Source organism: Cryptotermes secundus, unplaced genomic scaffold (assembly GCF_002891405.2).
Source record: "Cryptotermes secundus unplaced genomic scaffold, Csec_1.0 scaffold312, whole genome shotgun sequence".
In the NCBI taxonomy this organism is placed as follows: Eukaryota; Metazoa; Arthropoda; class Insecta; order Blattodea; family Kalotermitidae; genus Cryptotermes; species Cryptotermes secundus.
In genome coordinates, this window is record NW_019727091.1 from 497,132 (window position 1) to 517,469 (window position 20,338).

A 20,338-nucleotide genomic window follows, 5' to 3' on the forward strand; every position below is an offset into this window, starting at 1 on the left:
TTTTGTTATCTTGTAATGATTTTCTTTTCCATAATTAAAATTAAAAATATGCTCCGAAGCACTATTCGCCTGGTTATAATAATGTTTAATTTTAAACACCACCTCAACAATGAAATAAATACATAAAATAACACTTATTAAATGTCCCAGGTTGCTTGCTTAAATTTAAGCTTATTTCACTCTGGAACTTACCTTGAAGCAGATAATGCCAAGCCAAATGGCTTTCAAAAATTTCAAATTGGACCCTCAAATATATTTGGAAGTGAATATTCCTTCTTTTTACAAGAATTCTTCAGAAGTTAGTTTTAAAACTAGATTACAAACTAATATACCAATAATGTCACCTTAGTAATAACAGGAAACTTACCCTAAAACATGCCCCATGGATGCATCAGTGACCTTTCCCAATAAATTTCAAGTAGTTGCCACTTAAAAGAGGAAGTTTTAAAGTGTGCTAACAGAGGTTATATAGTCTCTTAGCTTTTAAAATCTGCTAAGTACACATGTTAAAATAAATGTGCAGCAGATGAGATATAATCAGTGGTGTCATCCAGCAGGCTTGCACAAGTTGAGTAGAACCTGTTTCTGGAAGTCTGGTTAATGGCAAATTTGGTGGTTAGAAGAATTTTAAAAGCATGAAGATAATGTGAAATTAGAACAATGGTATGTAGATATTACACAGATCACTGAGACACATGATAAACACATTCGTATGACAACAAATATGAAGAATGTATGGGATGTAATCATTTATGAATTTTGGTTCTTCTGAAAGCACACAATTTTGCCTCCTATTTCAGAGCAGCAGATATCTGTTTCAGTCTATGTGCTACAGACTCAAGGACAAGGGTATGGCAGTTCAATTTATGATGACTCATTACACTGACTTGACTTAGTATTATGTGCCTCGGTACACTGACAAACAGAATGTAAGTTCAGTATATTTCACACCCACTGCAAAATCATCACTTCCTGAAATAAGCTTATTAATAAATGAACAGTTTGAACTACCATAAAATCTACCTTCCCTCTGTCTATGTTTTGATTGCTGAAAATCCATGTTGAAAACATGAATTTGGAAACATTTAGAAAGACTTCCAGTCACATATTGGCAACTGACTATCATTTTATTACAGAGGCCTAAGGAACTTCTTAATGTGTAAATAGATAATTAACCAGTTGCTAAACCCTGGGTTCCAGTCGGTGCTTAATCTTCCAACTGGAAACAAGTGGCTTAATACTGAGAGTGATGTTGGAAAATTGAAATGAGATATCTGGGGAGTTCCATGACTCCTCCTCTGCAACCAAGAAATCTCTCAGGCAATGAAATATTATGTTAATATTTTATAGCAATTTCACATTCTTTGTGTATGACTAAATTGGTATGCACATTATTTTAAATACACTGAATGATACGATGATCTGGCAGTACTAACCTAGCAATGAAACAACAAGGGAGTGTAACTAGCTTTCTCACTGGTAGGCCTATGAAGCTTAAAGATTGTGAAGTAAACAGCTATTTAGTGTCTAGCAGTGAATCAGAACTGTTAAGAGTATAAATCAGCTTCTCTGTTCACTGATACAAAAATGGTTAGCTGCAAAACAGAAACAGTTTGTCAATTTGGTCAGAAAAGCAATACGAATATTTCATGCCTAAGTTCTCTTGACTAACAGATACTGACAGTAAGAGTTGGTTGTAAAGCATGTGCTCGACTATGTCCCTGAATGTGGATGCAGAAAAGCATATTCATCTCTCTCCTGAGTGCAGAAGTGATAAACTTCTTGCCCACAGATCACCAAACACAAGCATCCATGCATAAGATACTTAATGCAAATTCATTATCATTGTCACATGTTAACACTGTACAAATATTAAGAGAAATCTAAGAAGATGAAATAGCTTCTGCAGTTAATAAAACTGATAAAAAGCACTACTCTTCAACTGCCTAATCCAAGGAGTCAAATCCTTCATGAGAAGCCAAAAGTTGCTCAGCTACTCAAGAATTTCTACAGAATTTTATGGAACCTGAAAGTTCATTAAAGTGTTCACAACGGCCTGCCACTGGTCCCTATCCTGAGCGATATTAATCCATTCCAAACCTCCCATCCTATTTATCTAAGATCCATCTTAGCACTATTCTGGCATCTGTGTCGAGATCTTCCTAGTGGTCTCTTTCCTTCATGTTTCTGCACCAAAATTCTATATTCATTTCATGTATCTCCTGTGCATGCTATATGCCCTGCCCATCTCATCCCCTTTGGCCCAATAACTCTTAATTATATTTTGCAAGAAGTACAAATTATGAAGCCACCTATCATGCAATTTTCCCCAATTTCATATTATTTCAGCCCTCTTTTGCCCAAATATTCTCCCGAGCACCCTATTCTGAAACAACCTCAGTCCATGTTCTTCCTTTAATGTCAGAGACACAGTTTCACACCCATACAAATCTCCCAAAAATTACAATTTTTGTAAGAAAACCTGAAGGAAAGAGACCGCTATGAAGACTTAAGCATAGATAGGAGTACAACATTAAAATGAATCTTAGGGAAATGGAATGGGGGGTTTGAAATGGCCTCATCTGGCTCATGATAGGGTCCAGTGGCATACTCTTGTGAACCTTCAAATTGGCTTCTCAAGGACAACTCAGTTTCGTAGCGTTAGTTCAGCATAAGGTAAAAGGGCCTTTAGCTTAATGAACAGTACAGTCACTAACATAACAGCAGAGCTATTACACAAAGCTTCAACTGGTTCTGATGCAACAGCATCAGAAAGAAAGTGAAACAAGAATATCCACAGCACAAGATAAGAAGATGGCTGTTTGAAGCCTCATTTTGTTTTGCATGCCAACTATTTCATAAGCCTGAATAATAGCTTAGACTGAGAGAATTAGAGAGGAATCCAATGATTTATTTTAGGACTTTTCACACATTTTTATGAATAACTAATATTATGTACAGCTGCCCTGATGGTAGTTTTCTGTTAAATATTTCATTAAAGATTTCCTTGTATTATATTTTATAGAACATGATGGCGCTTTCAAAGTATAAAATGTTCAAGTTGAGCCTTAAAGAACACTCACTTTAAACAGCTAATAAAAATGCTTCAAATTACTGAGACTTAAGCCAACCTACTATTACAAAATTTGGGTGACACCACTGGATACAATAAGACACTGCACCCGAGTAATGGATCCCAAACACTAAAGAGGCATAAGAACACTTAAGTTTGTTCAAAAAGTAAACATCCTCATGAAAATATTTGCTGTCACCAAGGAATTTGCTATGGCTTCCCACCACGGTGGCCCAGGTTTGATCCCAGGTCTGGTCAAGTGGCGCTGGGGCAGGTTTTCTCCGAGTACTTCGGTTTCCCTTGCCAATCTTCATTGCACCAAATTCTCCATCATCATAATCACCTGGGGCAGGCTACAATAGGCCAATNTTACATAGGTAAATGCTATACACTTTCTCACCTATTTTACATTTATTTGCCTTAACAGGTTTTACATGCCTTCCCTCTATCTTGAACGATTATGTCAAAATCAGGTAGAACAGGAATGAGCACTTTACCAGTTACTGGCTGTAAATCACACAAATGATAAAAGTTAATACAAATTCTAGATACTTTCAACACCTCTATAATTTGAGGCTTGGCTGAAAACAGTTTATCCCATTCCTACACTTACATTTATACAAATTTTAAAAGGTATTGCCAGAGGGCATGCCACTGGCAGACATTTCTGGCTGTAGCTACATTACTACAATAAACCTCCCATAAAAATTATACTATCCATAACTCTGAGTCCCCTTCTTAGCTCTTTGACTTGTTTTCAATTGTGACACATTGTTTAAACTACATAAAACTTTGCTAATACTATCAGGATCACGTTCCATCATGTAATGTGTATGTAAGATTTGAGGCTTTCACGGCGGTGACTATGAAGAAAGCAGTCTTCTGGGATTTGGCACCGTGTATATGTGGTGTTAACCGACGTTTCGGAGGAACGTATCGCCTCCATCTTCAGGGTAGAAGAANCCCAGAAGACTGCTTTCTTCATGTAATGTGTAATTTACAGATTCATCCAAATCTCTACCAAAAGCTTTCCCAAGCAATTTGCAGTATGCTCACTTTCTATCAGGTTTATCTTTTACTGTTATGTTAATTGGAAAAGATGAATTTAGTTAGTCACAGGACAGAACTATACATAATATGCAATTTGCCAAAATAATAAGAAACAAACAAAAATACAAATACAAAATTTGAAGATTCAGAGATGAAAACCACTCCACCTCTTCCTAACAGTAGAATTATGTACTCAGAATCTTAAGTTTAATTTCTGTATGGTATATGAAAAAAATTGAGAAAAAGTACGAGAATCGTATCAAAAGCTCACAAAAAATACTTGAATTTTGAGATTCTGCTAATTGGATTATAGCCGGAGATTTCACAGTGAAATGTACAGGTAAATGCTCTACACAATAAACTTATGAAACCTCTATACTGCATTACACTTTGCTTCAAAAATCCATGTTACATATGATGACACAGCTGAAAAATCTTTCTTATGAAATCCTTCCCTTTTGTTCAAAAAGCATTCTTGTTCCTGTGATATGTGTTTGTTAAACTGTATTTTACTGTCCACACATAGGTGCCACAACAGATGACACAAGAGTGACATGGATCCAAATATTCAACTCAAACATCACCTCAGAAGTAATTAAGAGTATAGTAAACTCCTTCAAAGCCATAAAGTCAAATATTTGGTGATGATCAAGATACAGATTGGTGGAAAAAGTGAGCAACTATTCTGTTTCAATGGCAGAACAATCTTCATATACTGCAAAGGCATACATTTTTCATTACAGAACTTCATTTTGCAGTCAAACTACAAGTATTTAATAATTATAACTGAAAAGCACAGGTCATGCGATGACAAAATCTTTGGATTTACATCACATATTTATTTCTGAGCTTTATTTCTGTGTCAGGTGACTTAGTACTTTTGCATTCATATAACAAAGTCAGTCTGCACTGCTATAATATGTCCAGGTAAAGAAATAGTACTTGGAGATGTGAAGGAAGAAATGATTTCTTGAATAAAGATAGAAATATATCCATGACAACTTTCCCGTCATATGAAAAGCTGTGGCATTTCTTTTTTAAGTACAGCAAGAGACAAACCCACTTCAAAAAATATCTACATTTGAATTTAGAAACATCAGAGTTTATAGTTTACTAAACCAATAACCACAAATGTAAATAATTTTTATTGGTATGCATTATTTCTATACTTGGTCAATTAGCAGCACCTCTATGAATAAAATATACTGAATTTATTTGTAACATTTCTAGGCTTACTACAAATACAACTGTTACAGACATTCCCACTCCTAGTTGTTGACGTTTGTGTGTCCAAAGTGACTGTTTCTCAACTGAAATAATTAAAACAAAATTGTAATTTTAATGGACAAAGGTAATCACATCTGAATAATCAAAATATTATCTGACACAACCAAGTATAACTGAAATTAGGCGTAGCAAATAGCAATTGCCTATGTTAATAGTCACATAAATGATTTAACAAAATACTAATTATATATTCATCTCAGGAAAAATTAATGTGAAGGCATGTTAAGATCACAGCCATTCCAACCCCACCTTCCCTTTTTGTTGGGAAGAAATCCTCTCTGAGATTATTATTTCAAAATATTATTTCCACTTTATTCCAATGTGGTGTATAACATCCATAATTGGTTAAATCTGTAATTACAATTTCTGTTAAGGTTGAAAGTGGTCTGCTTAGAATATATATTTCAGCTGATTATTCATCTTCTCTGTTAAGTCTTCCTTATCATTCATCTTTCAATGTCATATAATATCATTAAGCCAAATACTTCAATTTGAATTGTTGCATGTTTACAGACTGTATTTAGTTTGAAAACATGACTTATGACACCCATGATTTTGATGTAACTGACAGTTTTTACATTCAGCGATTTTTTCCATTCTTAAGACAAATTATATCGTAGAGAATTAGAACTATTATCTTATTCAAGCATTTTCTTATTAAAAGTATCCTTTTCTTCCTAAAATGTCATTACTTTACTTTTTCTATCATGTGTCTCCATGAAATATTCTGAAACAATAATGTTTAAAATTGTGAAGTGAATTCCACTATAAGTAATATAGTTCATGTATGAATAAACCATAAAACAATAAACTTATTACATAAATATTCTGCCCATATAGAGTTGTTATGTTTGAATATGTGTATATTCTAAAACAGATATGTATGGGTGACTGTTTTGTGACAGTGCTAGGTCATCATCTTCCCCTTGTGTGCTCCATGAATTGGATGCCACCTTCACAACTGAGTCAGCTGTGAAGAATGAAGACTGCAGCAAAATTGTACAGTATAGTTTACTTGCCCACTCACAGTATGTGCTTTACATATTGCTCATAATTAATCATATGTGCATATAACACAGGTCCCACATGGTTCTCACTCTAGACACACAAATTACCACTTTAATATTACTGAATAGACTGACTTTCAGTGTCCAGTTATCTGTTTTCTTATATGTTCACATGCCCATTTAAATAAAACAGAATCTTCTCTCAAAAAATGACAACTCAGTATCAAGTCTGCCATCATGAAATGACTGAAGATACCAGTTAGAGAGATTCCTGAATTAAGTGGTTGCAGAGTGCATAGCTGTAGTTTTCATGAGTTGTTACCTCATTGTTACTTTAAATACTACTGTTTCTTGTGCAAGATGCTACAGAGATTTATCCAACTGGTATTCAAGACAAGTTCTAATATGACAATTTTTTTTGTGTTAACACTAAACACTGGAATTTTTGCTTCTTATCTATGTGGGGCAAACCAAAAGTTTCTGAAATTTGAATTTCGCGTGCGAATGGTTATGAGTACATCGAAATAGCATTCGCCAGAGTTAGTTGAGCATTAGCGGTTGGTTTCCGGCCTTTGAAGAGATGAGGTGAAGTCCAGCAGCCACGAGGTGTTAAGTTGTATCGAGTGAATGGATTCAAGACAGACTACTGCAAATGGCAGTAATTGGGACACTGTAAATTGTGTAAGTGTAAGAGCGAGTGTTCAATAAATTTGCTATGATCCAACACGGCGTGAACTTATCTGTCGCATTACAAACGCCCAACACGTGACAATATGAACACACAAAATAACAGACACTGAAGCATATGAAATTCCCATTTATATGAGAAGTTTCAATCCATGACATAGAAGTTGATGTTATGTGCACCCCAAATGTGAGGAGGAATACGGGGCCCACGTTTTATGCAGATATAATTCTGAGATATGCGAAGCAGATTCTGCAAGCTGGTCTGTAAACTTCATTCCACGGTGCTGCTGAAGCTTCACTGTTGCTGCAGTTGACTGAGTAGAAAAGGCGGCAAGTGACATAGTGAGAACATGTAATGGAAAACCCACTCCCAGAACAGCCGCCAATAACCTCCATGCATCTGAAGAATCGGAATATTTAATGACTGAAAGCTTATGATGATGCATTATAAAAGAAAAGGAAGGATGTGCAAAATCATTGTGCTGCTGTGAATAACAACAGCTCTTCTTTTTGGTTTGTATGTGTGTTTTGTACCTTGCAAGACGCTACACACATATAAGAATTCTGTTCCTTCTGATACATTTCTATCAATATTAATCATATCATGATAGTCATCGTTTATATATTCTGCATTATAAATTCATATTATTTATTTTACAAAATGCTTATTGAAGAAGGGAAGTATTTTCCAATTATTCTTTCATTACTAAAAAGGTGGTTCTCTACTTCTGACTGAAGTGGAAAATATATTTTGATAGAAGTAAGAACATGGAAGAATGAATGAAATATGCCAGTTAATAACTGGATTGCTTTGCATTCAGTAAGTCAGACCTCTGCCAAGTCTTACGTCTAGTCAAAAATATTTTCCTTTTTATAATTTTAGTGGCTTAATAAGAATATGACTCATTGATTCTAGGGTCTCATTGTGTGACTCACTTGCTGACAATGAGAAGCTCCTTGGTGGTTGCCTGTTTCCTCACTCGCTTCCACATGTCCATCGTGAACAGCGTACTCGCGCTGTTGAAAACGGAACTAAGGTCAGACATCAACGCTGCCAACATGACTGCTAGCATCACTCCACGTAGACCTACATGGATAGAATAATAAAAAACAAATCTGCCTTGATGAAACCTAGTATTATGTGAACACACTCGATTGGAAATTGTGGAGGACTATGTGAACTGAGAGAATTTGATGATTGTTTGGATTATTTGGGCTTGAATCCTTCAAAGGTTAAACAGAGAGAAAAACTGATGAATCAACAAAGAGCTCGTAACCAACAATGATGTTCTGTTTCCTAGACAAAGACGAATACAACCATTAAAATTCGTGTGACTGCCAAGTTGAATGGTTCTAAGTTCATAAACCAAGGACCATCTGTCTGGCAACGGCGACTAACCCAGCCTCACAATTCTTTCCGAACTTTGCAATAAACAACTTGATGATTTGATTCAGATTCATTTTGGATCTGTTGGTAGAACAAATGACAAAATAAAATTCCCTCAGCTATCTATACTTCACAAACCAATGTGGGCACAATAATAAATTTAGATATCTGTGATGAAACTTACCACACTTCTCTAACACAACCTAACATAATGACACAAGCTGGATTGTCTTTAAGATGAACACAGCATAAAAAGTGAGGGTAACAACAGGATGGTTAAGACCATTAGATTAACACAGCTACCAGATCTGACAACATTATAGCCACCCATACGCACCTGCATGGAAACAGATGAATATAGCCACACTGTTCACGAGAGGGTTCTTTGCTACAGAAGGCATATCAGCCTCAACTACTTGGTGAAGTTAACAACGCTGGCATTCCTCTTCTATAATCAACAAACTTTAAATTCCTACACAGACTATGTAAACTTGTCTCCAAAGTCCACAGTTGCTCAAGACAAGGGCCAGTTGATAGCAACAAAAAATAAGAATGCAAAAGAAAACAACAAGAATTGAACCAGTCAACGCACTTCCTGCAAGGACTGACTAATTCACAGTTGTCAGTATTTGCTTCTCTTATTTTTGATTTCAAATGGTCTGCTCACTAGAGATGTGTGGTAACATCACATAGATGTATTATATTCTATCGGCATGATTAGTAACACTCTGTAATACATACCTAAAATCACTGCTCCTTGGAGATCATAGTGCTTGCCCCACGTACCAAATTTCATGAAGGGAGAGGGTGTCCACAAGTAATAAAACAACTACTGTAATCACGTACCTGATGGCATTATACCCAGTACTAGACGAGGATAGGCATTGTTAGAACAGCTAACTGGGTTACCACATGCTTTCTCGCAGATTTCTGGTTTTACACAAGCGATCTCATCAGGGAACAGGACTCGGCTGATCATTCCAGGCAGGACCATGATGAAAACGGGAAGGATCTTTACGTAACCAGCTAGAAGAGTACCTCCCTGAGCATGAGACAAAGACTTGGCAGCTAGAGTTCTCTGCACCATCAGCTGTGTGGAAGATACATGTAAGTGGCCTAAGTACTTTACCTTATCTTGCTTTTGGTTCTTTTCTCTTTAGTTCATTTCTAGTCCATCCTACCCTTTCTCTTCTCTCTCTTCCCATCAGCAGTACATCATAATGCACCCTGAGTGGTGACAGTTTTTCTATGAGAATAAACTAGTTATTCTTATTAAAAACTTCTGAGTTTTCTCATTAAAATATTCATAAGCACAAATTTCATAACAATAATATTCAGATTTACAAGATGTATAATTCAATTATGTAGTCAATGTTAATATCCTCTCACCCCTTACTTAGTTTTTCCTTGTTATTATACCTAACCAGATAAAAAACTACTTCCTTATAATAGTCAAGACACTTCAAGCAAAATGTGCCCCCTTTTTCGTCAAAATTTGTTCTCACCTGATCAGCGCACCAATACCAAATAGAAGACGGTGTCTGTCCAAGTAGGAAAGCTGGCCATGGCATGTCAGAATGTATGGGATCTCTTAACATGATCCACGAGTCCTGACGTGGAACACCACAAGTTGTATTGAAGTATGTTTCATTTGGTACAGCTTGAAGATAACGCACTGTCAGTTCACTCCATCCTCCTACTGCCATGAAGCCTAAAAATCAGATATACAATTAAAAAAATAATTAAGTTTACTGCAGTCCATGATTGTTCCATGCAACAAAGATGTACTCAAACTTCAATCTGACCAAAGCAAACTACAGCATTACTAAGCTAGCCATGGTGGAGAAGGAAAATGTCATAGCCTGAATTGGCCCTAGCAATTTCACTGCATGTGAAAGAAGAAAAATCAACATGATGATGAAAACAAGTTTATAGTCAATATGGACCTCCAAATCCTTAACACATTCACTCTGCAGTGAAAGAACATTTTCAAGAGTGTGCTGATAATTAAAGAAACAACTCTAATTTTACACAATTTAAGCTTCAAAAAGTGAGCAAAACACAAAATGCCTATCAATCAATATTCAGACTGTAAAAGTAAATAAACACTAGTTATTTAATGGCTCAACAGACTTTAGAGTCATCAGCAAACAGATAAAAAATTAATGTAATTAATTACACTGTATAAGACACTTATAAAAATATTAAAAAGCAATGGTCCAAAGACTAACACTTGAGGTACACCTAACATCATAAAAAATTGTGATGGGAGTACATCATAAAAACGTTTATTAGGTAACTGCAAATTCTTTTTAAGTAACTGGGAGATAAGTTAAACTTAAGATAAGCAAGGCAGAACTTAGCAAATTGCAAAGGTTGGCTTGTTTAGGTATCACAGGAGCAATTCGAACATCCCCAACAGCTGCACTGGACATACTCCTTGGACTCCCCCCAATGCATCTACAGTTGGAGGCAGAGGCATGGGCAGGAATCTACCGTCTCCAGTGCAGTGATCAATGGAAACCTAGATCCGATGGTTTCGGCCATGCATACATAACTCAGGACATGAAAAAAGAACCAATATTACAAATGGGGTCTGACAAAATGATACTGAGACATGTATATGAAAAACCCTTCACAGTCAGATTTCCTGACAATCATTATTTTCCTCCTGATGTTAAGTTTGACATTATTGTGAATTGGTTCATTTTTTAAGTATGTTAGATGCCCTAAAATATCGTGTTATACTGCTTGGGGATTTATAATTAAAATAACAATGATGATGGCGCTGATGATGATGATGATGATGATGATGATGACAGAACTCAGACGTTCAATATCAGTGCAAGAGGGAAGTATGCCTTATGAACTTTGCCTGAAACACCTCACTTGTGTATGTTGCAGTTCTAAGCTACACAGATCATCTAGGAGTAGCATGAAGAGTGAATTCGTGTTTACTTTCAATAGAAATTCAAGAGGCACGTTACACAACCTATTGGTATACAAATGAGCTATGATTTTGTCTTTGAATACATGTGCTGGCTACTACAAGATGGCATCTTCAATGACCTCACAGTATATCCTTCATGAAGACATGAGAGAACATTACATGTATGTCATTCCTTGGGAGAATTTTCAACAAACAAGAGTCTTTTATGTCTCTATAATCTTCCAAAGCATTGCCAGCTATCCTAAGGGAACTATATGCCATACATGTGGCTCAAATTGCACGAATACAATTTCTGTAACCCAATATTACTATTTAAAAACAGACATTTCCATGATCCTCACCAATGTTAACAACATTACTATCTCCACGAAAAGAAATTGAAGTGTTTCATCAATTCAGCGCACCTGTGATCATGACCATGACTGATCCAGATATGATGATGAAAAACTGTAAGGTTTCCATGTATATAACTGCAGCTAATCCTCCAATAGCAGAGCAGATATACGTTAGGCAGAGAAGTAACAAGATGCTGTACCAGATGTTCCAACCCACAGCTTGTTGGATGAACAGGGATCCACTGTAGATGTTAACCTGCAATCATAAAACAAGGTTACTGAATGGCAGGCATGGCAGCATTCTGGATACAATTTGGTAAGAGGATTCAATTCTTTCTTACACACTCTTTTCTGCAGCTGTCATTAACAGTAACAGTTCTAAATACAAGAGGAAATACTGAAATACTTAAGAGAAGAATAGATATTATTATGGGTATCAGGAAATAAAGAAGTCAGTAACATATGGGGACATAAAAAAGAAATTAATAAATGATAACAGAGTGTACTACTCCTACTCCCACAACTATCACCACCACCACAGTTCATAAGTATTGTTAAAATAAATAAATCGAGGGGGTTTAAATTGGATGGATATCTGGTATATGGCAGATTTTAGACAACATACAAGAATTTGCCATGAGCTTAATTTGTGATCAATATTTCAAATGGAAACATCAAAACCAATAACGAGAAATTTGCATATACTCCATTTCCTCACAGATGAGGTCGCATTAAGTGGAGGAACTGTTTTGGAAGAGACTGTGGACCTGTTGTCTGACAGATTACTGATGAATGAATGAAGATAATGCATGAAGCTGACAATTTCACCCATGTTAAGTGGGTCTCTTGTCAGCACGGTTTGGTACATCCTCAGGGTGTGGACAGAGATTGCCTCCAGATATGGAGGACAGCTGTGAATATATTGAATAAGCAGCCCTGGTCAGCAGACAGGGGGTGGTTCTCCAGCTTCGGGGGTTGGGCATGAGGCAAATAACTCCTCGCCTTAAAATATATGCTTGTTACAAAATTTCACAAAGATCCTCAAACTTGGACAGAGTCTTTGGTTACACAACCTAAGCTAAAGAAAACTGATATCAGACTTGTTACATGGACTGTAAGAAGTCTGTATAGGGTATGTTTTCTCATGACAGTTGTGAAAGAAATATCGAAACATATAAGTTAGATTTAGTGGGAGTACAGGAGGTCAGATGGGGCAGAGGTGGCACTGAACCATCATTGGTATATACATTTTTCTACAGAAGGGGGAATGAGAATCACCAATTACATACAGGTTTTATTCATACATAAGAGGTCACTGGTGGGATATCATTGTTCTGAACATTCATGTCCCAACAGAGGATACATCTGATGATACAAAGGACAACTTCTATGAAAAACTAGGAAGTGTATTCGATAAATTCCCCCATACGAAAATTTTGTTTGGCGAATTCAATGCCAAAGCAGGTAGGGAAGACATCTGCAAAACAACAATTGGGAATGAGAGTTTGTATGAAATTATTAACAAGAATGACGTTAGAGTAGTAACCTCTGCACATCCAAAAATCTGACGGTCCAAAGTATGATGTTCCCTCACAATAACATTCATAAATTTACTTGCACATCTGCTATGAAAAGATTCACAACCAAGTTGTCCATGCTTTAATAGACAGGAGACTGCATTCAAGTATACCTGATGTCCAATCATTCAGGGCAGCAGATTGTGATACTGACCACTACCTGGTGGTGGCAAAAGTTAGGGAGACTCTGGCAGAGAATAAACAAACAATGCACAGAATTCATATGGAGAAGTTCAATCTCAAGAAAATAAATGAGGTGCAGGGTAAGGGGCAGTACTGTGTTCGCAGGTTCGCAGCTTTGGAAAACTTATACACTGAGTTGGACAGTAATAGAGTTTGGGAAAATATATTAGAGGGAATATCACAATTTCAACAAAAGATACTATAGGTTATCATGTACTGATGAAGCATACGCCATGGTTCAACGAAGGACGCTCAAGATTATTGATCAAAGTAAACAAGCCAAATTGAAGTGGTAACAGGATCAAAGCAAAACAAATGGGGAAAACCTGCACAATTTAAGATGAAAAGCCAGCAGGCATCTTATAAATAAAAAGAGGGAATATATGAATAACAAAATTGATGAGGTTGAAACAACAGTACGAACAAAGCATTAGTGACCTGTATAGACGAATTAATGTATTTAAGAGGGGTTACCAACCTATAAGTAACTTAATGAAGGATGAAAATGGTGATGTGCTTGCAGATTCCCAAAACATTGTGAATAGGTGGAAGAACTACTTCTCTCAGTTACTGAATGTACAATGTAACTGACTTTAAGCAGATGGAAATACATACAACTGAACAGTTATACAGTGTGCCCAGGTTGTCCAGGATTGGTTATGACTCATTTTTTTAAAATTTACACTGCAATGCCATCTGTTGGCGAGTCGTGGCGTTAAGATTCTTGAAGTTTCAGCTGTGGTTGTCTGTAATTTGAGAGCGCAAGCATCGCTGCATCATGTGTTCTGACCTTGACTGTAACAGTACAGCCCGGTTATTTAGAAGTGACAGTCCAGGAAAAGCTGCGCAGTGGATGGGCAGGTCCATTCGCGAAAGTTGAGGGGTGTTGTGATTAGTCATTCGTCTGTATTTAGTGCGAGCAGACGTCTCAAGTTCGGTCAAAAGCGTTCTTCCTTGTACAGTAAAGTCAAAAAGTTTTGACTCTTGGAGTCGTATTTGAGTGTATTATTCTCTATTTACTGTATTAATATTTATTATATTGTTTATTTTAATTCGTTGATTTTCTTTAGTGTTCATTTATATTTGTACATTTTTTCTATCTCCTTTAACATGCCACCTACACGAAGTAAATTGAGTGGAAAAGTGTTGCATTCACAATGAAGAGAAATTGTTAGTAATGTATATATGTATATGAAAGAGGCTGGGCCAACAATTACAGTGAAGAACATAGGAGTGGAAGCACCAAAGGCAACAGATGTATTGGAAAATAGTGTCAGAAGAATAAGAGAAACAAAAAATATCGAATCTGGGGCTTCCACTTCCTATTCGACACCCCATAAAGAAAGACCTAGGAAATCTCCACTAGCCACTTTGAACGACTTTAACTAGTCTGTGGTTGGTCAAAACAATACCACATTTAAGATGGATGACGTCATTAAACTGGCAGACCAAAAATTGGCTTCCATAACTGCAGAAGAATGGTAACGTAGGTGCCAACATGTAAGAAATATTGAGCAACAATTAATGGCACGGGAAGGCCTTTTGGACGCATGACGGGAGTTCGTCTTCCATGTTGGCAGTGATAGTGATGACAGTTCTGATGATAGCTCCGATTCATCTGGTGGTGACGAAGAAGGACAGGCATGTGGAGATGATATCTATGCGGACATTGCCGGTGTTGCCCCTTTAGAATAGACCCGTATAATGTGTAAATAAACTCTTCATGTATATAACAGTGAAAAGTGTATAATAGTGTATAGTGCATAATAGTCTGCCATTCGGCACTTAAAACTTAACATCGTATGTGTGAACATCATCGAGACAACCGCCAACAGTATGCAACACAATGAGGTAAGAAATTATCTCCTTTTGAGAACGCCTGTACTGCATTCCCCTCCACACTTTTCAGCATGCTGGAGCTCTCCCCGCCACTGCCAATACTTCTCATACTCCGCGTCGGAGGACTGTCACTTATAAATACCCAGGCTGTACTCTTCTGACGCTCATCGGAAAATGGCAGTTGAGCCAACATCAAATTTTGTCTGTAGTGCCTCAGTGGTCTAGTGGTCAGCGTTCCTGCCTATAGTTCAAGAAGTCCGGGTTCGATTCCCGGAACTACCAGATTTTTTTCTGAGAAGTAGTGGGTCTGGAACGGGGCTCATTCTGCCTCGTGATCATAATTGAGGAGCTATTTCAAGGAAATAGCCGCTGTTTCCCTGAAATACATTCTCAGGCCTAGAAAACAGAAATTAACAGCCGTGGGGATTCGTTGCGCTGACCACGCGGCACTCACTATCCGCAAAAGTTGGCACTAAACTTCGCCGACAAGCGGTGGGCGCTCGGTCTGTATAGTTCGCTTGCAGACTAAAATCACGGAGTTTTTTTTTGTTAGGCAAAACAGCCGGAGAAGCGTACGAATTGAAGAAAAGTGTGTACGGTAGTGATTGTTCGAGTTGCCCGAACATTTTTTGATGGTATGCTGTATTTCGTGACGGCAGGGAGGACACTGAAGACGCTCCACGTGCATCCAAGCCGAGAACATGTCGCACTGAAGAAAATGTGAAAAAAGTGCCCAAAATCTTTGCATCAGACAGATGTGTTTCTGCAAGACTCATCGAGTAGCTTTTGGGAATACCAAAAAGTACTTTGCGTCAATTTTTGACCGAGGATTTGGGCAAACAGAAGGTCTGTGCGCGGTTTGTACCGCACGCGCTGTCAGGCGATGAAAAACATGCCAGAGTGGAACACTGCAAAGACATGTTACGGTCGGCCCAAAGTGATATAAAATTTACAAAATCGATCGTTACTGGTGACGAGATATGGTGTTTTCAATACGAGCCTCTCACAAAGCGGCAGAGTGCAGCGTAGTTGAGCCCAAAGAAGCCGAAACCCAAGAAAGTGCGCATGCAAAAGAGTCGAGTAAAGACACTACTAATCGTTCTCTTCGATTTCTGCCAGAAGGTCAGACAGTAAATTCTGATTATTATCTCGGAGTCCTCAGTCGATTGTAGGCGAGAATTCTTCGAATTCGACCTGAATATCGAGAGTTCCTGGTCGTTCATCCACGACAGTGCCCCACCCCATAAATCTAAGATCGTGCGCGATTTTTTTGGCCAGAAAAGAGATCACAGTCCTTGATCATCCTCCGTATTCGCCAGATTTGGTTCCAGCAGATTTCTGGTTGTTCCCAAAAGTTAAGTTGGCGATGAAAGGAGACCGTCATGACACCATCCAGGACATCCAAGGGGAATCTACCGCAATTTTAAATGCAATTTCACAAAAGGAGTGCAGTAACTGTTTTCGAAAACATTTCAATCGATTCCAGCTATGTATTGATTCAGAAGGAGACTATTTTGAGTAAAAAGAGTGAAATTTTGAAAATAATTCACGTCTTGTATTTTAATGAAAACAGTCCTAACAGAACCTGGACACACTGTACAGAATCCGATCCTAGTTTTTCTGATGTTGAAATTCCTATTGCAGAGTTGAAAAGGTATAAATCGCCAAGTAGTTATCAAATTCTGACAGAACTGATTCAAGCAGGAGGTGAAATATAACAGCCTGAGATCTACAAGCTCATTAATTCTAGTTGGAATAAGGAAGACTTGCCTGATCAGTGGAAGGAGTTTATTATAGTACCTATTTACAAGAAGGGCGATAAAACTGACTACAGAAATTATCATGGGATATCACTACTATCAACTTCACAAAAATTTTATCCAAAATCTGTCTCTCAAGGCTGTCTATGTATAGATTAAGTCTAAGAAGAGAACAATGTCCTGCAGTTTTCTTTAATAACATACAAATGCCTGAATCACCAGCAGAAAATACTTAGTTATTCATCTAGACAACCATCTAACCTGGAAGGAACATATTACTAAAAAATGCAGATTGATTTAAAAATCAAGGTTAGTTGGAAGAAATTCCCAGCACTCATTAGACAACAAAATCTTACTTTACAAAACAATAATAAAACCAATTTGGGTATATGGAGTGGAAATATGGGGATGTGCTAGCAAAACCAATATTTCCATAATCCAAAGATATCAGTCAAAGATACTACATATGATTACTAACGCCCCATGGCATGGCATCCAATATAACACTCCATGAAGACCTGAAAGTGCCGCTAGTAAAGGAAGTCATAAAAGGGAAAAGCACAAGATACCTCAACAAAATAGGACATGAGAACGTACTAATTCAGCCATTACTGGAACCACACAATGGACGAAGACTAAACAGGAATTGGCCAGCTGACTTGAGAGAGGATTAACAAGGAGTTATCACTGGATAAGGCCTCTCCACGTCACGGGGAATACTACAGTTAATTAGCTTATAGAATCAAATGTAATTCTGATTGCTAATTTTATGTGAATAAAAAATATATATACATAGATGAAATCACTGGGGATCATCAGTGTGGGTTTTGATGTAACAGATCATCTACTGATCAGATTTTTTTCATTTATCAGATACTGGAGAAAAAATTGGAGTGCAATGAGACAGTACATCAGCTATTCGTAGACTTCAAGAAAGCTTATGATTCAGTTAGGAGGGAAGTATTGTACAATATTCTCATAGGGTTTTGGGTACCCATGAAACTGGTCAGGATGATTAAAACGTATTTAAATGAATCCTATAGTAACGTTCATATAGGCAACCATTTTTCCAATAATTTTCCTCTTCAAAACGGTCTAAAACAAGAAGATGCTTTATCTTCACTGCTTTTTCAACCTCGCTTTAGAATATGCCATTGGGAAGGTCCAGGAAAACCACCAGGAGAGACTGAAGTTAAATGGAACACATCAACTGTTGGTCTATGTTGATGATGTGAATCTACTGGATGATAACATAGATACTATAAAGAAAAACATATAAACTTTATTTGATGCTAGTAAGGAGGTTGTTCTAAAAACTAAGTATATGTTGCTCTCTTGTCACCAGAATTCAGAGAAAAATCATGATATAAATATAGCTAAGAGACACTTTGAAAATGTGGCACAGTTCACATATTTGGGAATGACTATAACAAATCAAAACGTGATTCTGTAAGAAATTGAGAGGAAACTGAATTCAGGTAATGCTTACTACCATTCAGTTCAGAGCCTTTGGTCTCCTTGTCTGCTTTCTAAAAACATAAAAATCAGATCATGCAATACTATAATTTTGCCTGTGGTACTGTATGAGTGTGAAACCTAGTCTCTCTAACCTTAAGGGAGGAACAAAGACTGAGGGTGTTTGAGAACAGGGTGCTGAGAAGAATATTTGGACCAAAGAGAGATAAACTGACAGGAGTTTGGAGAAGAGTGCATAATGACGAGCTTCATAAGTTGTGCCCTTTGCCAAGTATAGTCAGATGATCAAGTCAAGGAGAATGAGAATGGCAGGGCATGTTGCATGAAAGGGGGTGAAGAGGAATGCATATTGATTATTGGTGGGAAAACCAGGAGAGAGACCACTAGGAAGACCAAGATGTAGACAGATGGATGTTAAAATAGATGGGAGCTGGCGTAGCATAGTCAATATAGAGACTGGCTATGGGCTGGATGACAGAGGGGTCAGAGTTCGACTCTCGGTAGGGTCAAGAATTTTCACTTCTCCAAGTCATCCAGACTGGCTTTGGGGTCCACCCAACCTCCTGTCCAATGGTTACCTTAGGCTCTTTCCCCAGTTTAAAGCGACCGCAGTGTGAAGCTGACCACTCACCTCCTGCCAGTGCTGAAGTAAAGAAAATGTTGATCTATACAACCACTTCCCCATGTGCCTTCATGGTGTAGAGCTTAATTTGTTAAATACAGGGACAACTTTACCTTTATTAGAGAGATAGGATGGGGTGGTATGGACTGGATTGATCTGGCTCAGGATAGGGACCAGTGGAGGGCTCTTGTGAACACAGTAATGAACTTTCAGGTTACATAAAGTGCTGGGAAGTTCTTGAATAGCTGCACAACTGGCAGTTTCTCAAGAAGGTCTCAGCCACACGAAGTTAGTTAGTTGTTGAATTCTCTGATATTTCTCATGACCAGTACTGATGCATTATGCATTGCCAGAGTAAAATTAACTCCATAAGAAAATATTTCTGAAGTTACCTTAATGTAACACTTGACTAATTCATTGCTTTTATAAGCCCAATCCATTCACTGCAAAGAACTGATATTTAATATACAGTGAAAGTCACTGAAACACCACGTCTTCTTACCGATATCTTGGTGAAGATGTAGAGGATGAGAGACAGGGCAGCTAGGAAGATTCTGATTCGTGTTCCACCAAACCGCTTCATCATGTACTCTGGTAGTGTGCACACCTGTAAATTAACAAGACTGAATTCATTATGTTGCATGTGATTGCTTCATGCACACGCGAACACATGCACGTGTGCACATACACACATACAATGTAATGTCCTCTCCATGCCATTCACAAATTTGCAGGAGTGCTGATGAAGACAACACCTGCCATCTTGCTGGTGGCCACAGTCATGTGAATTTGTGTAACATCCTCTTCACACAATTTGCAACAAGTTCACCACATGCTGCTTGGTGGCTTTCCTGTGGCCATGGGAATGCTCATTTGTGAGAGCACATTGCCAGTTTAGTTTAAATAGGCTGTTCAGATGACATACTTCATTTTTTTAAGAGTAATCTCGCAATCTGAATTCACCCTTTCTCTTTTAGTTGTTACTTAAACAAAATTTCTGCTAATAAGATCTAAACATTATATTAGTACACTTTCTTGGTAACATATAACTCTTACTGCTGAAAGAGTCATGAGTAGATGGCTTACGCTATTAAGAGTGGCTGGT

General features: G+C 37.5%; 1 protein-coding gene across 1 annotated transcript in view; it reads right to left on the bottom strand.

Annotated features, from left to right (window-relative positions):
- LOC111864352 (sodium/glucose cotransporter 5) overlaps positions 1-20,338 on the bottom strand; it is a gene marked incomplete in the record, with an annotated part of 159,836 nt that overhangs the window by 46,515 nt on the left and 92,983 nt on the right. The window contains 5 exon segments of the mRNA XM_033751398.1: positions 8,041-8,191; positions 9,338-9,581; positions 9,997-10,202; positions 11,846-12,032; positions 19,736-19,840. Of these exon segments, the coding sequence (XP_033607289.1) occupies positions 8,041-8,191; positions 9,338-9,581; positions 9,997-10,202; positions 11,846-12,032; positions 19,736-19,840 (893 nt within the window).